An 18,898-nucleotide genomic window follows, 5' to 3' on the forward strand; every position below is an offset into this window, starting at 1 on the left:
TGTTAATGCCACATGTTTTTGTTGTAAATTTTTGGCTCTGTTTATTGTTTTGGTTCATTTTGGTATTTCACTTTTACTACAGACCATATTATTTTACTCACTCTTTTGGAGACATGCTCAATTTGAAATGGATGGGTGTTTTTTTAATCACAGTTTTATTCGTTCTGTTTATTGTTTGTTATACAAAAGAGAAAAGAGCCAGCAGAACAATGAAATACCCAATTTTTGTTGATATTTTTTTAGTTGCGAATAATTTGTAAATTAAGTACCTTCTTTTTTTTATTACTTTAGTAATGTTTAATAAACTTTAAAACTAATCTGTAATTTTTTAAGTGTCCCACAGGCTTCGGTACACATAATGCTACCGTCAACCTTCTTTTATCTGCCTGTTTTACATTCACTCATCTCTGTTAGGTCATGGTCAGTTGTTATCACTGCCAGCTCATCAATTTTGATGTTGATTATCACCTTTATGATGATGGAAAGAAGCATGTGATACAGTATTCTGGCATGTCTCATAAATCTTCAATTGGGGCGTATATGATTATTGAGCCATTTGCTGTTTGACCACTAATTTATCACACTGTGTGGACAAGGACATTGTTCTCTTTGTGCATGTTGCCACCACAAGGAAATACATGCAAATAACATAAACACAGATACAGTAATCATTTTGTTCATGTTTATAGCAATGATCTTCTACTACAATATATATCCTCTCAATCAAGAAATGATTTGGCTATAGATGGACAGATATTTGGCATATTGCAGCAATTGTAAAATACTGTATTTTTTTGATAATGTAGCAATTTTTAATGACCATCGCTGTTGTTTTAAAATGTAATACCAATGAATTCTAACACTTGTCATAGCAACATGTTATTGCTTTTATTTTCTGCCTCTTTATGAGCAATAAAACAATCTGCCATTTTATCTGTGCTCTTGATAAGGTTGAGTTATTTACAATTGTTTCTTTCATGCAGATTACACAATTGCAATTTACAACACAAGAAGTCAATTTGAAGGCCTATTCTTTTTCTTTACACTGTCAAATATGCAGCTGCGCGTCAGTGATTACAAATATTACAAAATCAAATAAATATGTACAGCTACAAAAATCCATCTGAAAGTCATTTCAGACAGAAATACATTTTAATTTGAATGTTAAGCATTGAGTGTCCAAATAGTGACAATAACAGCTGTGTTCGATGGCATGAAGACATGAGCTATATCAGGCTTTGGGTACATAAACAATAGTTATACTTAAACAATACTTAAAACATAACATCAGTGCTTTTGTTTATTGCTATCTCATTTTGTGATTTAATAAGCTGTTTTGCAACAAGACTTAAGCAAAAGAAATGTCAGCTGAATAACAACACATCCAGGAAATGTAAATGTAACAAAAGTACACTGACAATCACAGTTATTTTACAGATATTCCAGAGAAAACCTAACTTAACAACATAAATATACACATTATAATCAAAAATCTGAAAGTAGTACAGCACTGTATTTAAAAAGTTGGAAATGTGCCAAGATGTCAGTGTAACCACAGCTATAAAATATACTTACTAACTATAAAACATTATTGTGGGTTGTATAAACAAGCACTTGCTCACCTATGATTTCTGCTCCTGTCTGGGAACCTAGTGAGATCACTCTACTCTGGCTCCTGGCTCAACCTGTTCACCTTCCTGCCCTCGTCTTCGTCAAAATCCCTCTTTTTTATAAAAATAAACCTTTTACTCAAAAACTCCTCTCCTTGTCTCTGCCTCTGGGTCCGCCAGCAACCCGAACATAACACATTTGACTGCTACCCTAACCCTAACAGAAGTGCAGTCCCTGTACAAAAAACTAAAATTAGTTTACAATCACAAAACCTTGACTTACTTTTATTCAAAGCATTTTTGATGTAGTACAGTACAGGGAATTATTCATTCTTCATTACAATAGTTTCCAAAGTGGTCAGTGTACTGTTGGGGTCCAATATTCTAACCAAAGGTATATTCACACCTGTCTCTTGGAAGATCTTATTCTGCAGAGTCATGGCCAACATCGAGTCAATACCCAGCGCACACAGAGCTGAGTCATCACGCAGCTCGTCTACACTAACATTGCTGATGTCACTCACAATTGTTCTCAGACTTCCATGTGTGGAAGACAAATGCTGATCCTTGAGTTCATTACTTGCATCATCTTTTAGCTCAATTTCCACTAAAGCTGAAAGCCGCTCTCTGAGAGACGCATTTTGTGAAAGTACATGAATGTGAAGATTTTTGAAGTTGAACCTGCATATGACTTGTTGTGGTCTGTTCATCAGAAGACACTTTTCAAGCGCCTCTTGAATGTCACACACATCCATTGTCATCATCCCTTTTGCCTCCAGGAACTTTTGGAAATGGTCTTTGTTCAACAAGAGACCAAGGTTCAAAGGACCCCAGTTGATGGACTGTCCAGCAAGTCCAAGGTTTCTCCGATAATGGCAGAATGTGTCGAGGAAGGAATTGGCTGCTGCATAGTTACACTGTGAGGGATTACCAATGAATGAAGAGATGGAGGAGTAGCAAACAAAGAAATCCAGTTTTTTGTGAAGTGTTGCATAGTGAAGATTTAGAGCTCCACTCACTTTGGGCTGCAGCACCTTTCGAAAAAGGGACTGATCAAGGGTCTCGATTAAAGCATCATGTAATACTGCTGCACTGTGAAACACTCCTTTGATTGGACAAGAAGAAAATCTGTGTTCAATCTTTGAGATCGCATCAACGACCTGCAACGACACAGAAACGTCACATTGGACATTCATGATTTTAACCCTATATCTTCTCTGGAGGAGCTCCATTTCAGACTGCATTTCATCAGTCGGAGTACTTCTTGACAGTGTTGCAATACAACCTCCACCATTATGGGCAATGAACTTTAATGTCTCAAGCCCCAAACCCGAGAGCCCTCCAGTAACAATATAAACACAGTTTTGTTTAAAGAGTTGCCCAGGCCTTGTCAGCAAAGGGATATCAGACACTGGACAATCAGATTCTCTGTGATGCAGAACAACTTGTTGCACAGTCTTTGTTGTGAAGTAGGACTCAGCATCTGTGTTAGTCTGAGGCTCTTTTGTGCTTGATACTTGAAGAGTCTCCCTTTTTAAAGGTAGAGATGCTGTATCGAAGCCTAAAGACATCAGCCAATTAGAGATATTCCTGTTATTTTCTTGCAGATTGGCTCTCTGGAGAACATTAGCCATGTCTACTTTATGTACATGCATGTGTTCACACTTCAGTGCAAACATGTTTGCTGGCAGTGAGGATGACATTTGATTGCTACATACAAAAATAAAGTGTCTGTCATGTCCTCCACTGTTATACAACTCCTGCCAAGTGTGATCAAATGGGGGCAGAAAAACAACTGCAAGGCTCTGATCAAAATGTAAAAGTTGTCGTCTGTAATGTGGCCGAGAGGAAACGTTCCAGCCTGACCTGTTTGCTGTCAGAGCCAAAACTTTCATCAGAGCAGAGGCTAAGCTGGAGGAGATAATGAGCAGCTTTCTCTGCTGTTGTTTCACCTTAGACAGCACTCTCTGCAGGATCTCCCATGCTAGTATAAGGTAGGAAACACATGGAGTCTCTTTCAGAAATGGGAGTCTCTTTGTGCTGTAGCACGCTGCTTCAGGTATTATAGTCTTTGCAGTAGCAGCGACTGGATAACATGAAGCAATGTGATCTCCCACTCTTAGATTAAAAACATCTTTCCCAACAGCGGTGACAATGCCACTAAAATCTAAAGCGAGAAGCTTATGATTCTGCGACGTATGCTTGTTCCAATACATTGTGTTGCCAAAGTTCAAATGTGAAGCGGTGACAGGAAAGTAGTCAGATGAATGCACGCATAAGTTGGTTAACTGGATCTCAACTGACTTCTCTTGGACATGATTTATGTTTGTGTTGAAGGGGATGGCAGATAAGTGAGCCATTCTGTATGGATCAGATGTCTGTAGAGCAAAGTCGCTCACATTAACTGAGTCGATATCAATGTCATTTAAACCACCTTCCTCGATCGGGGTCCTTGCTATTCTTGTTGTTGATGCTTTCCCTTTGCTGATCATGACCTCTTGTTGCTCGCAGGTGTTTATTACCTGAACCAACGTTTGAATGTCTTCACTTGTCACAGAAGCAAGATCAATCAGGTGAAAAGAGAGACCCACCATCTCTGCTGCACAAGCCCTTGTCATACCAGCCAGCACAAAACCAGGATTGACATGGTCCACGATTGTTTCTGTCGATCTATAGGTTATGACATGGACAGTCCAAGAGCGTTTGCTCTCTTTCAAGGCTAAAACAATCTGGCGAAAAAGCTCACAGCAGGACACCAAGCAGTCCAGTGTCGTCTCAGATGACAAGTGACTTAGATCCTCAACACCCCAAATAAAGAGAACATTTGTTAAATCCTCATTGGTGTCCAGTGCATGGGACACTACATTTCGAACTTGGTCTGCCATCCAATGCTCTTTGCTCTCCACAAGCACTGACTCTGGGTGTATGTATGGCCTGAGTCCTTTAGCAATGCCAAGTTCATCTTCAAAAACTATTGCTTTTATTTGGCAGCTCTGTAAGTCTCTCTTCACAGGAATTGCATTGATTTCATTGTGGAAGAACCAAGACAGAAGAACATTTGAGCAGTTGCCCAAAAACGAGATCCTCACACCCTTCAGTTCCACTAGTACATGACCTTCTGTGGTGCAAAAGCTACCACATACCTCAAGGAAGTCTGGAGTCTCTTGTGTGGCTCCTAAGTACATGACCATTTCCTCTTGTAGTGGTCCTGATATGACTACACTACTGAGAGCTGAGGGGAATCCTTGCTTGGCTGTTAGCTGTCTGATAGCTACCACAGCAGTCATTTGCAAGAAATAGTCTAATATCACAGGGTGAATGAAATAGTCATGAAGGTGTTTCAGAAGTTCATCGGGAACTTGAATGGTTGCCACAGCTTCCTTGAATTCCTCTCCAAAATGCACATCACCAAGCTGTCTGAAGACAGAGCCATATTCAAATCCCGCTTGTGAGAGAATTGAATAAATCTCTTCTCTCCTCATAACCGATTTGCACCTTTGGGAAATCAAGTCAAGACAAATGGTTGGTTCTTCCAACAGTGGTGTGCCATCTGTACATCTGTATGTGCCAGAGGCATGTGTTGCGACAGAAGACTGTATCTTAAATGAAGCGTCATTCTCTGCATGATCCAGCGTCACTTTCAACTGATTACAGTTTGAGCTGAGTGTAAACAGGCTCTCAAATCTTACACTGAGCTGGATCAGAGAAACAGGTTTCTTTGGCCTTAAACTTGCCATCACTGATGCATAAGCAAGCTCGACATACAATGCACCTGGCACAATGGGAACACCGTTGTTTTTATGCTCCCACAGATATGATGCAGTGTCTAATGAGAGGTTGCATGTGTACTCTTTGTCACCCTGCTTTATTTGGGATATGAGCGTATGAGGATAAAAAGCAGATGATTCATTAGCTTTTCTAACAGCATCAAAATTCAACTCTTTCTTTGTGTTGTCGAACTGATAGACTGGAAAAGCTGTGGGTAATGTCTCACAACCCTTGTAGAGCTGATGCCAGTCCACACTGATGCCCAGTTCAAATAGTTTGGCCACGGTAGATAAGATTGTGTTGTAATCTCTCCCTGGCTGGACAGAGGAAAGAACTATGGCGTTATCGCCCAAAGTTTCATGTATGTTTCTTTGGAGAGCCCTTCGAGGTCCAATCTCCACAAAGACTGCATTTCTTCTTGACTGCTTGTCTTTGGTCACAGCACGCAGTGTTTGTTTGAATAAAACAGCCTCTCGGATATTCCTTGCCCAGTACCTGCCTGTTGTAAAGTCACCATCAGAATAACTGTCTCCAGTCACAGTTGAAAAAAGTTTGCAGTTCTTGTCATTGCCAACCAAAGGATCAATACTTTTTTCAATGTCATCTAGAATAGGGTCCATCATATGGCTGTGGTATGCTGCTGGAACATCTAGCTCATGGAGGAAGAGATTTTTTTCTGTAAAGACAATCCTCAGCCTCTGATGGAGGAGGTTAATAGCATCTGCATCCCCTGATAGAGTACAGGACTGGGGGCTGTTGAACGCTGCGACACAAACTTTTCCAGAAAACTCTGGAAGGATTTTCAACACCTTTTCCACATCCACATTACCAACGATAAGCATTTTCCCTCCTGTGACCTTGCTCTGAAGAGTACTGCGGTGGTGCAACACTTTCACAGCATCCTCAAGAGACAGGAGACCAGAACAGTGAGCAGCAGCGACTTCACCAACAGAGTGTCCAAGCACGGCATCAGGTTTGACACCCCACTGCTTTAGGAGAGCAGCAATGCCAACCTGAATCGCGAAAAGAAGAGGCTGAACAACATTTGGCTTGCTGAAACCATCATTGTCATTCTCACCAGCAAGCCACTGACTGATGCTGAAACTTTGATGACTCTTGAATAGATTCTCAACTTCTCTGACCTTATCTCTAAAAACAGGAACCTCTCTCATGAGCTGCTTGCACATACCCTTGTAGGCAACTCCATTTCCACAGAACACAAAGACCACCTGGATGTCAGACCTTACTGACTCAAACTTGGTTTTCAATGTAGATGTCAGCTGACTTTCTAAATCTGAGAGGGAAGATGTTGGGAAGACCTTCCTATATTTGTGTCTCACATGACTCCTTCCACATGCTGAAGTGTACGACAGTGCCTGTAAGTCAACTGTTTGATCGCTGCAAAGCCTCTGGTGGGTGTCAGTGACGGACAGGATCAATGATTTCTCAGAGGCTGCAGATATTACAAAGACTTTTGGACAGCCTTTTGGGATCTGTGAGGGAACGTTGGTCTGTCTGTACTCTCTTACAATCGCATGTGCATTTGTGCCTCCAAACCCAAAGCTGTTGATCCCAGCAACCCTTTCTAAAGACCCATTTGTCTCCCATCTTTCAGCTTTAATCGGAATATTCATCCTCAGAGATTTTACATCTATACTGGCACTGTCTTCTGAGTAGAAAACTGAGGGAACAATGGTTGAATGCTTCATCATTAGGAGTACCTTAATGAGTCCGGCCACTCCAGCTGCAGATTCTGTATGTCCGATGTTGCTCTTCACAGAGCCGATCCGGAGTGTCTCTGAACCAGGAGGTTTGGCTTTAGCAATTATGTTAGATATACTTCCTGCCTCTGTTGGATCTCCTACTGGGGTTCCTGTCCCATGTGCCTCGATGTACTGGACATTTGCAAGGTCAGACTCTGAGTAGATTCTTCGCAGGAGTTCCTCTTGTTGTGTCATGGATGGTTTGGTGATTGGAGTGACTGAACGACCATCTTGGTTGACGGCTGTTTTGCTGATGATCCCCCATATTTTGTTGTAGTCTTTTAAAGCCTTTGTATAGAAAGTCACACTGTCACACACTGTACATCATTTTTTAATGACGTGATATTAACGTAAAAAAACAAAATACTTGCTTACGTTTTTCAGAGGCTTCAGGAGAACTACGCCGCAGCCCTCCCCTCTACCGTAGCCATCTGCTCTGCTGGAGAAAGGTTTGCTGGTCCCTTCAGGTGAGATCATCTTGGCCTTGCTGAGAGCAACATACACTTTTGGCTCTATTATACAGCTGACACCTCCACACAGAGCCATCTCACAGTCTCCTAGTTGAAATAGAAAGTTAAATAAAAGATGGAACATTTAAAGGTGTAATTTGTAAGAATTCGAAGGCAGTTCCAAAATTATTGGAGGCAGCATTGCCGTTAACTACTGTTCACTATTCTCTATGCCTCAGCTATCTTTGGCTGCAGCTACTAGCTTCTGTTAGCAAGTAGCTCAGTTAGCCGTGGAGCTAAGTGGCCTTACTAGCTGCCTTCAGGGATCAAGGAACACGGTAGTCGGGGACAAGAGAGGTATGAAGCAACGGAAGAGCAAAAGGTGAGACAGAGGGGATAAAAACATTGTGTAGAGCTGGAATATTTTCAAATCTGACTCAGTGAATTGAGTATTTATTTCGACCAAACTAGAGGGGATTTTAGAAAGACAAATGAGGCTGTTTTGGTGAGTGAGGACTATTGCCTTGCGCGTTACAAAGTGGTATTGGGAGACAGGATGGGCCAGGGCTAGCCGGTTAGCATGCTAACTTAAGTAGACCTCTGCAACACAGTACATAGATGTCTTCCACGAACACTTGAACACTTGTTTCTTTACATGTTGTGGACAATATTAGTTCATTTCTTTAATATTTTAAACTAAAATTATGGTAATTTGTTGGGAAAATAGAACCAAATACCTTGCTTTATAGCCTGGCAGGCTAAATGTAGAGCCACCAGAGATGAAGAACAGGCACTGTCGATGGCAAAAGAAGGTCCGGTGAGATTAAAGGTGAAGGAAACTCTATTAGCAGCCACACTCATTGCCGTCCCAGTGCAGTTGTAGTGGCTTATTGTAGTGGAACTGTTACTTTGGAGCATCTCGTAATCCTTGTTCATCAGACCTGCAACACCATTAGAAAAGCAGAGTATGTCACAATTTATGCATGATGAAATCTCTTATAGTTTTAAATGTGTCATTGAATGATAGCGGTCACCTATGTAAACTCCAGTTCTGCTTCCATTGATGCTTTCCATCGCCACTCCTGCATCTTCTAGTGCCCTGTAGGTACACTGCAGGAGAAGTTTGTGCTGAGGGTCCATGGAATCAGCCTCGGCTTCAGTAATGCCAAAAAACTTGTGATCAAATTCATTAAACCTGCAAAAAATGAAAATAGCATGTCATAATTGAAATTCAATAGAGGAATAGCACTTCATTTTAATCTGCTTACCCTTCTATAAGAGCTGCTTTGGTTGTCTGTGTCTTTCCTGGTTTGCTATCATCAGCGTCATACCAGAAAGTGGTGTCAAACCTCTCTGCTGGAATATCCACAACACAGTTCTTCCCCTCCAACAGAACCCTCCAGAAATTGTCCAACCCCTCACCTAAAAAAAAAAAAAGATAATTACCTTAAAACAAATGAAAAAGAAACATAAACTCCTTGAAATTCAAAATGCTTTCATATTACCTCCAGGGAAATTGCATCCAATCCCAATAACAGCTATGTCATCCTCTGCATCCTCCATTGTTCCTTTGAGATGCTGGTGAAATTGCTTTGGAGACTTGTTATTGTTATTTTATACAAAAAGCCAAAGTGAAATTTCGAGCCTCTCCATAGTGAAGCGTAATGTTCAGGCCTGCTTGCTGTCTTTTGTCAGAACTAGTGCCTTTGTAGATCCCACCCTTTATAAACATTGTGCTAGGCATCAATGAAAAGGGAGAAGGGGGCACAACAATGCCCTGTCTTTATGCATCTCAGTTGGCTTCATCTGGAACTAAATACACTGTAAGTTAAGATCATTCAAAGGGAGCAGTGAATACGCTTTTGTTCTTGTTTTTGCAGACTAACAAAAGAACACACTGTATACTAAGAATCTAATTTTAACTAGCAGACTTCAAAGTCCTCTGACTTTTCATTTTGACTGCAACCTGTGGCCACACTATCTCTGACAGGATTTTCCTGAACATATCATCATTAAGGTGAACATTACTGCATTAATCAGGTGTTCAAAGAGATAAAGAACACAGAAGAGGAAAGACATTTTTCTATAATTTAAGACAAATGTATGCTTCCTGGAAAATAAGAACATTTAATTGGATGACTACAGAATCTCATATGGATGTACAGTGTAGTAGTGAATTAGTTAAAGCTGGTCTAATTGAGCTTCTCCACAGGGAATACACTTAATGGATACCCTCATCTGATTCCTAATGGGATGGGAAGATTGTATTTGCTTGTTTCTTATGATATGAATATAAACTGTGTTGTGTTTCTTTGATTTTTTTTTTTCATATAATGAGACTTATGTTTGAAAAGGTTGTGGCTCCCTCTTATGGGATGTAATCATTGTGCTGGTTGTAGTTAAATATAATTGCCTCATTTGTGTATATTAATTGTGAAATTGGCTCGATCATTATCTACAAAGATTATTCTCTTCACACCATAAACATTAAATCCGTCATGATACTCTACACTGCAACATTTATATGATTATTTTATATCTGTTAGTTATATCGGTTGTTTGGCAGCCTCCCCTCCACCTCCCAATGTGAAAGATGGTTAATAAGCATAGGTTAATGTGACATGTCACATTTGGTACAAATGTCAATCTTGGATGAATCTGTGGTGTAAATGTTAACTAATAACATATTCAGGTGACTGGACTGGCAGGCAACTGTTTCAAGCTAAAAAGCCAGTAGGTGTCTGTATCTGTACAGCTCCAGCAGACTGAGAAAGTTAGCAGATAGCAGGTGAACATAGTGGAATATTAATGTATTCAGTGCCAGGCTACACCTTGTTGCGCTGCCCCCCAGTGGCCAAAAACAGTCAGTTAATGCAAGCTTATGTTTGATTTGAGTCAAGAACTGTACAACACCTTCATGGGTAAGAGTAACCTTTATTTGAGCTTCAAAATGGCCTTTGTCTAAAGGAACAAACAGAAGCACAAAGCCAAATCCTTGTACACGCTTACAGTATTTACAAATTTCCCCTCGTTTATCAGTTACAGGTGATCTTAGAGTAGGGCATGAGGGCCTATCACTAATGTCAGAAAAAGAGGACACACCTTTGGGCACTTAAATAAATAAGAATACACAAAATAGATAGCATATGGTGGATGCAACTGAAGGACATCATGTTTTTGAAACAACACTGTAAAATGAAGAGTTCAGCATGAACAGCGATCGGTATCACCTGTACCTTGCTACAGCCAAATGGTACATTCTAGATTGAGGTAATTTAAGGTCCTACGGTGTTCACACGTCTGTACAGATTTAAAATGAGACACAGACACATGAATTAAATCATCTCACCTTAATTAATCATGATCTTTGTCTAAATCATTTGTATTGGAACCTTGTTATGATACCAAATATGACTCTGATGTATAAAACTACGACAGAAGTCATTTATCTTCAGAGCAGATGACAAAGAGGCCACTGATATAACATCTTTGTGAACTGTAGTAGACAAAAATGTGGAGAACAAATCCAATTAAACCTCAAAGTGCTTTAAAACTGCTGTGAAACCTCTACAGGGAAATGCAAGTAAATGTATCAAATAAAACTTTGTATAAGGGGGTGAAACTTAATCGTTTCAGTGTCGTCTTCACATTGATAATAAGAGGGATACAAACAAATGAAATAAAAGGCCTCCAAAAGGCCTGTGCATAATTGCACAGCTTCATATATACAGGATACAAGAGTCTAAAATATCTACTGAGGTATCTGGTGGTCCAGTGATTTGCCCTCCAGCACCATCTTGATCTCTTTGGCGTCAAGAGTTTCATACTGTAGCAGGGCGTCAGCTAGCGTTTTGTGCTCCTTGCTGTAGGTCTTCAGGAGGTTTTTAGCACGTTCGTACGAGTCCTGGATAAAAGGGAAAGATTGATTAATTAGAAAAGGTAATGAAAGAGGTGTTAATAGATTAAAATAAACACAGAGAGTGCCGTGGGAAAGCTCACCTTGAGTAAAACCCTGACTTCCTGTTCGATGGCAGCTTGTGTCTCGGGGCTCTGCTTGGTTACGTCACCGTAGGTCATGACGCCGAGCTGCAACACACAAATTACATCCTTAGTTGAATGAACAAAAGACCTTCTCAAGCATTAGTTTCCATCATTATAAGCTATGGTAGGAGTTCAGGGTAAGACAGAGCTGAATTGTCTTGGGTGTAATTATATGTTGTCGTGATGTCAGAGGATTGCAGGTTTTCAGTCCAACTTCACAATAAATCTGTGTCTGAAATTAACTACTGTAGTGTTTTGTTGTAACAAAAACAACCTTACATGGTTCAAGTAGGTAAAATGACAAAAAGAAGTCAAGTATTGATAACCTGTTCAAAAGTATATTAACACTTGGCTTTGTGTAAACACTTTCCTGTATTAAGTATAAATAAAGGTTCCTATAGCAATGTATACACAGTAAAAGCCCCAGGAGAGCACTGTTCAGAAACTTTGTCTTCTATGCTCATGGAAAGGACAAAAATGTTCACTCATCAACCACATAAATTCAAATTTTACCTTGTCACTCATGCCGAACCTGGTCACCATCATTTTAGCTATTTTGGTTGCTCCATCGAAGTCGCTGGAAGCTCCTAAAATACACAAAAACAGGAGAAGATTTAACCAATGCCTTATTACAAACAACAGAAGGATAGAGTCAAAATTATCACACATGTTAAATATGAAATTAATCACTATCTCTCTAAAGATATTTGAGGATGTCATCTTCAGCTTTTGGAAACGCTGATCGACATTTTTCAACATTTTCTGACATTTTACAGACTAAAAAGTCAAGTTGTCTTATTCTCGCACCTGTGGTGATGTTGTCATCTCCAAAGATGAGCTCCTCTGCTACTCGACCGCCCATACTGACATCCATCTGAGCCAGCAGCTGAGCTCTCGTCTCACTCCAGCGGTCATTCTCTGGGAGCATGGACACCTAGACGACAGAAAACAGGACGGATTAGCTTTAGTTTATATAACACTGAGCACTTTCTGTTAAACTAATGTTAAGCCACAAGTAGACAGCTCACATGTCCAAGAGTTGGGCCTCGAGGCATGATAGTGGCCTTGTTGATGGGCATTGCATCTTTGGTGAAATAGGCAACGATGGCATGGCCCGACTCATGGTAGGCTGTGATGGTCTTGTTCTTCTTGTCGATTTCAACGCTCTTCCTCTCAGGGCCTGGTTTAAAAAAGGATAAAATAAAAGGATTCATGTTATCTCTTGGTAACATTCTTCCTGTCTCCTAACCGGAGTGTGTCGAGCTAATCCGTCTCATGTGACGTGAGGGAGGCAGAGCGGATCTAAACACAGCGTGTATTCACCCATGAGGATCTTGTCCTTGGCGAACTCCAGATCCTTCATTGTGACCATCTCTTTCTCGTCCACGGCTGCCTTCAGGGCTGCCTGGTTGACCAGGTTCTCCAGCTCCGCACCAGAGAAGCCCACTGTGCCTCGGGCGATGATCTCCGCATTCACAGCTGTAAAAGAACAAACACAGAAGAAAATGCCTTCTTTATAAAAAGGTTGTCAGTGTTCGAGAGGCAACACAAGAATTCTCACAGCTCTGAATGCTTTTAAAAGAGTTTCAACAGCTTGTAAGTGCAGGATCACTGAAATGCTAACAAAAACTATGACCGGTAAGGACGCATATTAGTTTCAGAATGTATCCTTAATCATTTGGAATATTTTACTCTGAGACTGACCAGTGTCCACTTTGATCTTGGAGAGGTACCAGTTGAGAATTTCAGTGCGTCCCTTCACGTCCGGGCGAGGGACCGTCACCTGCATGTCAAACCTTCCTGGTCTTATCAGAGCACTAAAAAAAAAAAAAAGTAGCAAAGTAGAATTAATTAAGATTCATAGTACACAAATCTTGTGTTTTCTTTTGTTTGATTAAATTAATAAAAATAAGTTTACTTCTTTCAGAACCAGGTGGCAAGTGAAACTCCTGGATAGGTACATTTGTTTCTGTGCTGGTTGTGTTTCATAATGTTTGAAATGAATGCTCTTCCTCAGGAGGAACTTCAGTTTGTAATAAGAAACTGACAAAATGTGGCATAATTGTATTATTTTCTTCAAATATACCCTAACCCTAACCCATGAAATGGTTCAATTCACAGTGTCATACAGAAACTAGGACAAGGCTAGAAGGCCGAGGCATCTGTCAGAGGACAAAGGTTACAGAGTGGGAAGTTAAAAAAAAACGGAACAGTTTTGTAACATTGACTATATCTACATACTCAAAGGACAACCGTCATACTATATCTGGAGGACCCTGACACCTTTCCAGCTTCAAACTTTTGAGAACAGCTTGTATATTGAGTTATGGAAATGATAAATACTTCTGAGTTTGTATTATTACTTCATTAATATTGTAAATATTAGATTTCTGAGTTTGAGTTTCTTCTCTAAAACTGCATAGTGCCCCTTTAAATAAGCAAGTGAAATGCTAGAATTAAAAAATTAAATGAAATACAAACATTTGTGTTTGTATTGTAAACATACTTATCCAAAGCCTCTGCAAAGTTTGTAGCACCAACAACGATGACGCCTTCATTTGGTTTAAACCTGTAAAATACCAAAACATTAAAAACAGGCAGTAAAAGTTCTTCACAACATTTTGTGAACACTACAGGGTATTGAAAATGTCACATCCTGAAAACTGACCCGTCCATTTCAGCCAGCAGCTGGTTGATTGTTTGTCTGGAATAGGGATGCATAGGAGACTCAATCCTCTTTCCGCCAACGCTGTCCAACTCATCGATGAAGATCACACAGGGAGCATTCGCTTTTGCCTCTTCTGCAAACCACAAAAAAGGAGACATTGTCGTCGTCTGGTTGGTTCCTCAACTGTTTACTCAAATGTTCTTACATTCAGCAGACTTACTGAAAAGGTTCCTGATTCTGCTCGCACCAACACCCACAAACATCTCATCAAACTCTGAACCGGAGGCGTAGTAGAAAGGCACGTCGGCCTCCCCGGCCACAGCTCGCGCTAACAGAGTCTTTCCTGTGCCTGGAGGACCTACAAGGAGGATCCCTGAGAGCATAACAGAGGAAACTAATAAGGATACAATCACAGCATATCAAAAAACACAAGACAAAACCATCTGACAAATTTGTGCATTCAGCATTTTTTGCTTGGACAATGAAAATAGAGGAAATGGAGCATGTGGAGAAAATATAAAACAGACCTTTAGGCAGCTTTCCACCGAGAACAGTAAACTTCTGGGGGTTCTTGAGAAACTCGACAACATCTTGTAATTCATTCTTCGCCTCCTCCACCCCTTTGACATGCTCAAATGTCACATTCTTCATCTGGATGGGGTCGACTGCTGAGTCGAGACCAGATGTGGTGCGGAACCTCACTGTGAAATCCAAAAACAACTGAGGTTCAGTACAGTAACAGCAGATAAACGTCTTTACATTGTCTCAAATGACAGACAGTATAACTGCTGGTTACATTATTCTTACTGCGTCACATATGTAAATACGATAACATCCAATATGCTTCTTTTCTACCATTATCACTTCCAACTATTTGAAAAGTCCCAGCACCCTGGCATGAAAACAGACATAGTTGATATCAATATTTAAGCATGACTACACAATAGTTTGTAGCAAGTATCAGTTTAACTCTACATGCACACCACAGGAGCTGTCTTATCTGATATACTTTAAGGGATTAGCTTGAAAGTACACATTAAAAATATATGATATCAGCCATTTAAGCTGAAAATAGAGACTAACAAGCTTTGTTCTGTTTAACTTGTGCATGTAGGGTTGTGGGTTGCAAGCGTAGGAAAGAATAAAACTGAAACAAACCAGCATCAGAAAAGGAGCCTTTACCCGAGAGAAACGGGGTTCTTGACAAGCCATAAATACCAAGAAGTAAGAGGACCAACAGGATCACCCTGGTTCTCCTCAGCGAGTCTGCCAAAACAGAGCAGGGATAAAAGGTTAGATAAGAAGTCCTTTGTGCCAATCGTAGGATCTCTGCGTCTTAACTCAACACTGCCAACCGAAGAAACCCTGCTACAGCTGCTGACTACATACCTTGTGTTCTCTGAGTGTAGGCCTGAGACCTCATGAAGCCCTCAGTGAAACCAGTCTTGAAAGCCTCCTGCTGGTTGTCTGGAAGATTCTTCTGTTGGAGCAGGTGGTCCAGCGATTGCGCCTCTGGTCCCTTTTCCCTCTGGAGCAACCCCTGTGATGAAAAAAGATGGAGAGTTGGTTGGTAAGCTTCAAGATTCGACTCTTGTCTCAGTGCTCACCGTATAACCAGTTTGTTTTTGTTTGCTGTGCTTTGACACATCAACATGAGAGCTACAGAAAAAACACACAACAGATGGACAGACAACGTTGTAGTTGCTCCCAAAAATGCCATTTGAAAAACCTGTCACTTTCCTATACGTCAGCAGATAATGAATCTAAACTTCACCGGTCTTTAGACTGCGATGGAAATGCAGACAATAGCCGGCTGAAGGAACCTTTTAGTTCCTTGAAAAGAAATTCCTGGGACTAAAAGTTTTAGCTACTTTTGGTTTAAGTCTCATGTGTACAATCACAAAAAGGTGCCACTAATCTTTCCATTGGACACAATGTTACACTGCTGAACTGTGCAGTGACATGCTGACCTTCATGAAGGCTGGTGTGTAGGGTTCAGACTCCACCGGGCCGTCATAACCAGACTCCATTCGTCTTGGCTTTGTTCTGAGTGTCTTGAAACCCCGACTTTGGACCCATACTAAACAGAGACACACACGTAAGGAACATGAAAACATTAAACACTACCCTGAATGCCAAGCTGTTCATACACACAGATAACTTACACAAAGCAGGTTATGTTATTAAAGTCACTTTCTCACCAGGCAGGAATTGTAGCTCTGAGCACACTTCTTTTAGAGGACTGTGGTATTGTCTGTGGAATATTGGAGAGCCAAAAACCGACAACCTTCTGTGTGAGAACCCTGTCAGACAAAAAGTGCAAAACTTAACCTCACTTTACATATATCAACAAATGTGTAAAATTTGTTTCTTAAAGTAACAAAAAAGTCAAAAAGACGTTTTCTCAGAAAACAATAAAGCTGGGTCGCCTTTCAGCTCAGCGGCCCGAGCTGCTCACCATGCTTGTTGTGGAAGAAGCTGTCTCCGGAAACGTGACTCGTCCTCCATGGCGAAGGAACAGCAAGAGGTTCTTCTGGTCCCGATGTAGGCAGTAACCTGCTGACCAGCTCATCCAGCTGACTCACCCTGATATCTGACAGGCCAAGGTCCCTCAGACTCACAGTGGGCTGTGAAGGAAGGAGAGTAAAATCAGGTCATCTATACCTTTTGTAAGGCAATAATTGTGAAAATAATGACCTCTATGTGGCTTTTTAAAGCCTTTACAAACTTTTTTGACATACTTTTGAAGAGACATACAGAAGTTAACTTATTGAAAGATACACTGAACAAGTTTGACCTGCTTTAGTGCTCCAGGATTTGCAAAATACACTACACAAAATTAGTTAATGCATGTGCATGGATATGCAATTAAAGTCAAGTGAAATGTGTCGCATTATTTTCGGGGACCAAAAATATTCACAACACACAAAATAAATTCAGATGTCAAAGAATAAGCAATCAAGTGAAACACTAAAATATCCCAATATCCTTAACTAATTGTGAGTAATCAGTGTGAACAGTACATGGACAGACGACTTGACAGGTACTTGTAGGCTTACGAATACATAATTTAGCTGGTGTAAAATTGAGAAACACCAAACCTTGCAATTTTAAAGGCATAATGCTTAGTGTGTGTTTAAGAAAAATTCTACTGTCGTTATTATTATTTAAGATATTTTTTTCCTATGGGAAAACCTGTGGTATGAATGATGAAATGAAATGAAAACACTTAAAACAACTTTAGTAAAGATTCAGTTAAGTTTAAAAATAGGGATTTGTTTTAGATATATTTGATTGTGTCTGAAAAGAGGTTTCCAAGATGTTGCTGGCTACAGATCTGCTGTTTACCACAGGCTGTCCAAAGTAACTAATCCATGTTTCTAATGTCCTGTCCAATATCACCCACTAAATCTTAAAAAAAACAATGTCATTGATGATGCGCCCTCCTGGAATAAAGCCACGAAGCCGTCCATGATGTCCTTCTCACCTCTTTGAGATATGAACTGTGCTCTGGAGCGAAGTCTCTGTGCAGGGTCTGGACTGAAGCTGTGGCTGAGTTCTTCAGAGAGTGGAGGGCGTTGATGAGCTGGCTGAGAGGCAGTATCATCTGTCAGATACACAAACAAGAGAAAGGTGAAAAACAGTCTACCAAAACATGGAAAGACATGTATAATCTTATATGTGTTATGTGTACTAAACGCTGACATAAGTTACTGTTTTAAAAAAACACTCCTTCAGGTTAGTATCTTCCAGACAGGACTGTTATGTCAGTGTTATTCAAGCTGACTCCACACAAACACACACAGAGCTGTGTGGGTCACATACGTCAGATGTATGGGAGTTATGTAACCTCGACCCTTTGGAGATTTCGTTTAGCACACTTAATTTTACTTTAAACATCTTTGTTCCCACACATAGCAGGTGACACAGCCACGATGACCCAAACCGCACGTACACAGCTCGTCTGCTCTCATATAGCTTACGAAGACAACGTGACGTAAGCGTGGGCTGATTATGGAGATATGCACCGTTGACTTGTTACTGCTAGCATTAGCCGAGCTAAAGTTGTCATTGACCGTGAGAGAAGACGGGACATAAACAACGATAAACAGAGCCTGTTGTTGATATAACCCCCCCTTACATCCTTTCTGACATTATTGCTGAAGGACACATGTTGCTAAATTGTCAAAAGGGCACACACCAGCTAGCTTAATTAAAGAGCTGCTATCCAGGCGGCTTACCTGCTGTGGCTGAAACGACGTTGACAGAGAAAACATTTTTGCCGGATGATAAAGCAAAATCAGGATTAGGAGGGTTAATATATGAGGAGGTACCCTCTGTGCAACTTAAATGGACGAGTCCTCCCGGGAGCCGTGTCCTTTTTGTTTTCCTTGTTACACAACTTTCAGCAGCTTAGCTTTACGCCAAATGGATTCTCCGGCATCCGAGGTCAAATGGACTACAAAGTGACGTCAAAGGGGAATCATTACCGGTTGCTGCTTGCATCATTACATCGCTTGTGGCACTCAACCCGCAAATTTGTTTAAAAAAATGAATTGAAAATGCCTAAAAATATATGAGAACATATGTTTTATTTTC

General features: G+C 40.6%; 2 protein-coding genes across 3 annotated transcripts; both read right to left on the reverse strand.

The window, feature by feature from the left end:
- Window positions 1–1,933: 1,933 nt before the first annotated feature.
- Window positions 1,934–9,153, reverse strand: pks1 (polyketide synthase 1). The gene is made up of 6 exons (XM_073488076.1): window positions 9,096–9,153; window positions 8,859–9,012; window positions 8,625–8,785; window positions 8,328–8,531; window positions 7,517–7,698; window positions 1,934–7,429 (listed from the first exon to the last, which is right to left on the reverse strand). Exons 1-6 carry the CDS (start codon window positions 9,151–9,153, stop codon window positions 1,934–1,936), a joined length of 6,255 nt encoding a protein of 2,084 aa, XP_073344177.1.
- A 1,351-nt stretch (window positions 9,154–10,504) lies between these two features.
- On the reverse strand, window positions 10,505–18,760 carry LOC141014495 (ATP-dependent zinc metalloprotease YME1L1-like). 2 transcript variants are annotated; one of them, XM_073488312.1, is made up of 18 exons: window positions 18,541–18,760; window positions 17,787–17,906; window positions 16,758–16,926; window positions 16,501–16,602; window positions 16,270–16,379; window positions 15,689–15,839; window positions 15,458–15,565; window positions 14,827–15,000; window positions 14,520–14,672; window positions 14,300–14,432; window positions 14,138–14,200; window positions 13,336–13,448; window positions 12,955–13,110; window positions 12,660–12,811; window positions 12,439–12,565; window positions 12,145–12,218; window positions 11,590–11,676; window positions 10,505–11,494 (listed from the first exon to the last, which is right to left on the reverse strand). In XM_073488312.1, the coding sequence occupies exons 1-18, from the start codon at window positions 18,574–18,576 to the stop codon at window positions 11,342–11,344; spliced, it is 2,181 nt and encodes a 726-aa protein (XP_073344413.1). In that variant the 5' UTR covers window positions 18,577–18,760; the 3' UTR covers window positions 10,505–11,341. The 2 variants fall into 2 exon arrangements, with proteins under 2 accessions (XP_073344413.1, XP_073344414.1); XM_073488313.1 differs by having other exon boundaries at window positions 15,482–15,565; window positions 18,541–18,756.
- Between the last annotated feature and the right edge of the window lie 138 nt (window positions 18,761–18,898).

The sequence above is a fragment of the Pagrus major genome, chromosome 19 (assembly GCF_040436345.1).
Source record: "Pagrus major chromosome 19, Pma_NU_1.0".
NCBI classification, from domain to species: domain Eukaryota; kingdom Metazoa; phylum Chordata; class Actinopteri; order Spariformes; family Sparidae; genus Pagrus; species Pagrus major.

Coding starts and splice junctions, on each gene's coding strand:
- pks1 (XM_073488076.1), bottom strand. CDS start 9,153: ATGGAGGATGCAGAGGATGACATAGCTGTTATTGGGATTGGATGCAAT. Junction 8,786..8,858: donor AAAGCAGCTCTTATAGAAGG/GTAAGCAGATTA, acceptor CATTTTTTGCAG/GTTTAATGAATTTGATCACA. Junction 7,699..8,327: donor CTGCCAGGCTATAAAGCAAG/GTATTTGGTTCT, acceptor TATTTCAACTAG/GAGACTGTGAGATGGCTCTG.
- LOC141014495 (XM_073488312.1), bottom strand. CDS start 18,576: ATGTTTTCTCTGTCAACGTCGTTTCAGCCACAGCAG. Junction 15,840..16,269: donor ACACACCAGCCTTCATGAAG/GTCAGCATGTCA, acceptor TTTTCATCACAG/GGGTTGCTCCAGAGGGAAAA. Junction 15,001..15,457: donor AGGCTCCTTTTCTGATGCTG/GTTTGTTTCAGT, acceptor TGGATTTCACAG/TGAGGTTCCGCACCACATCT.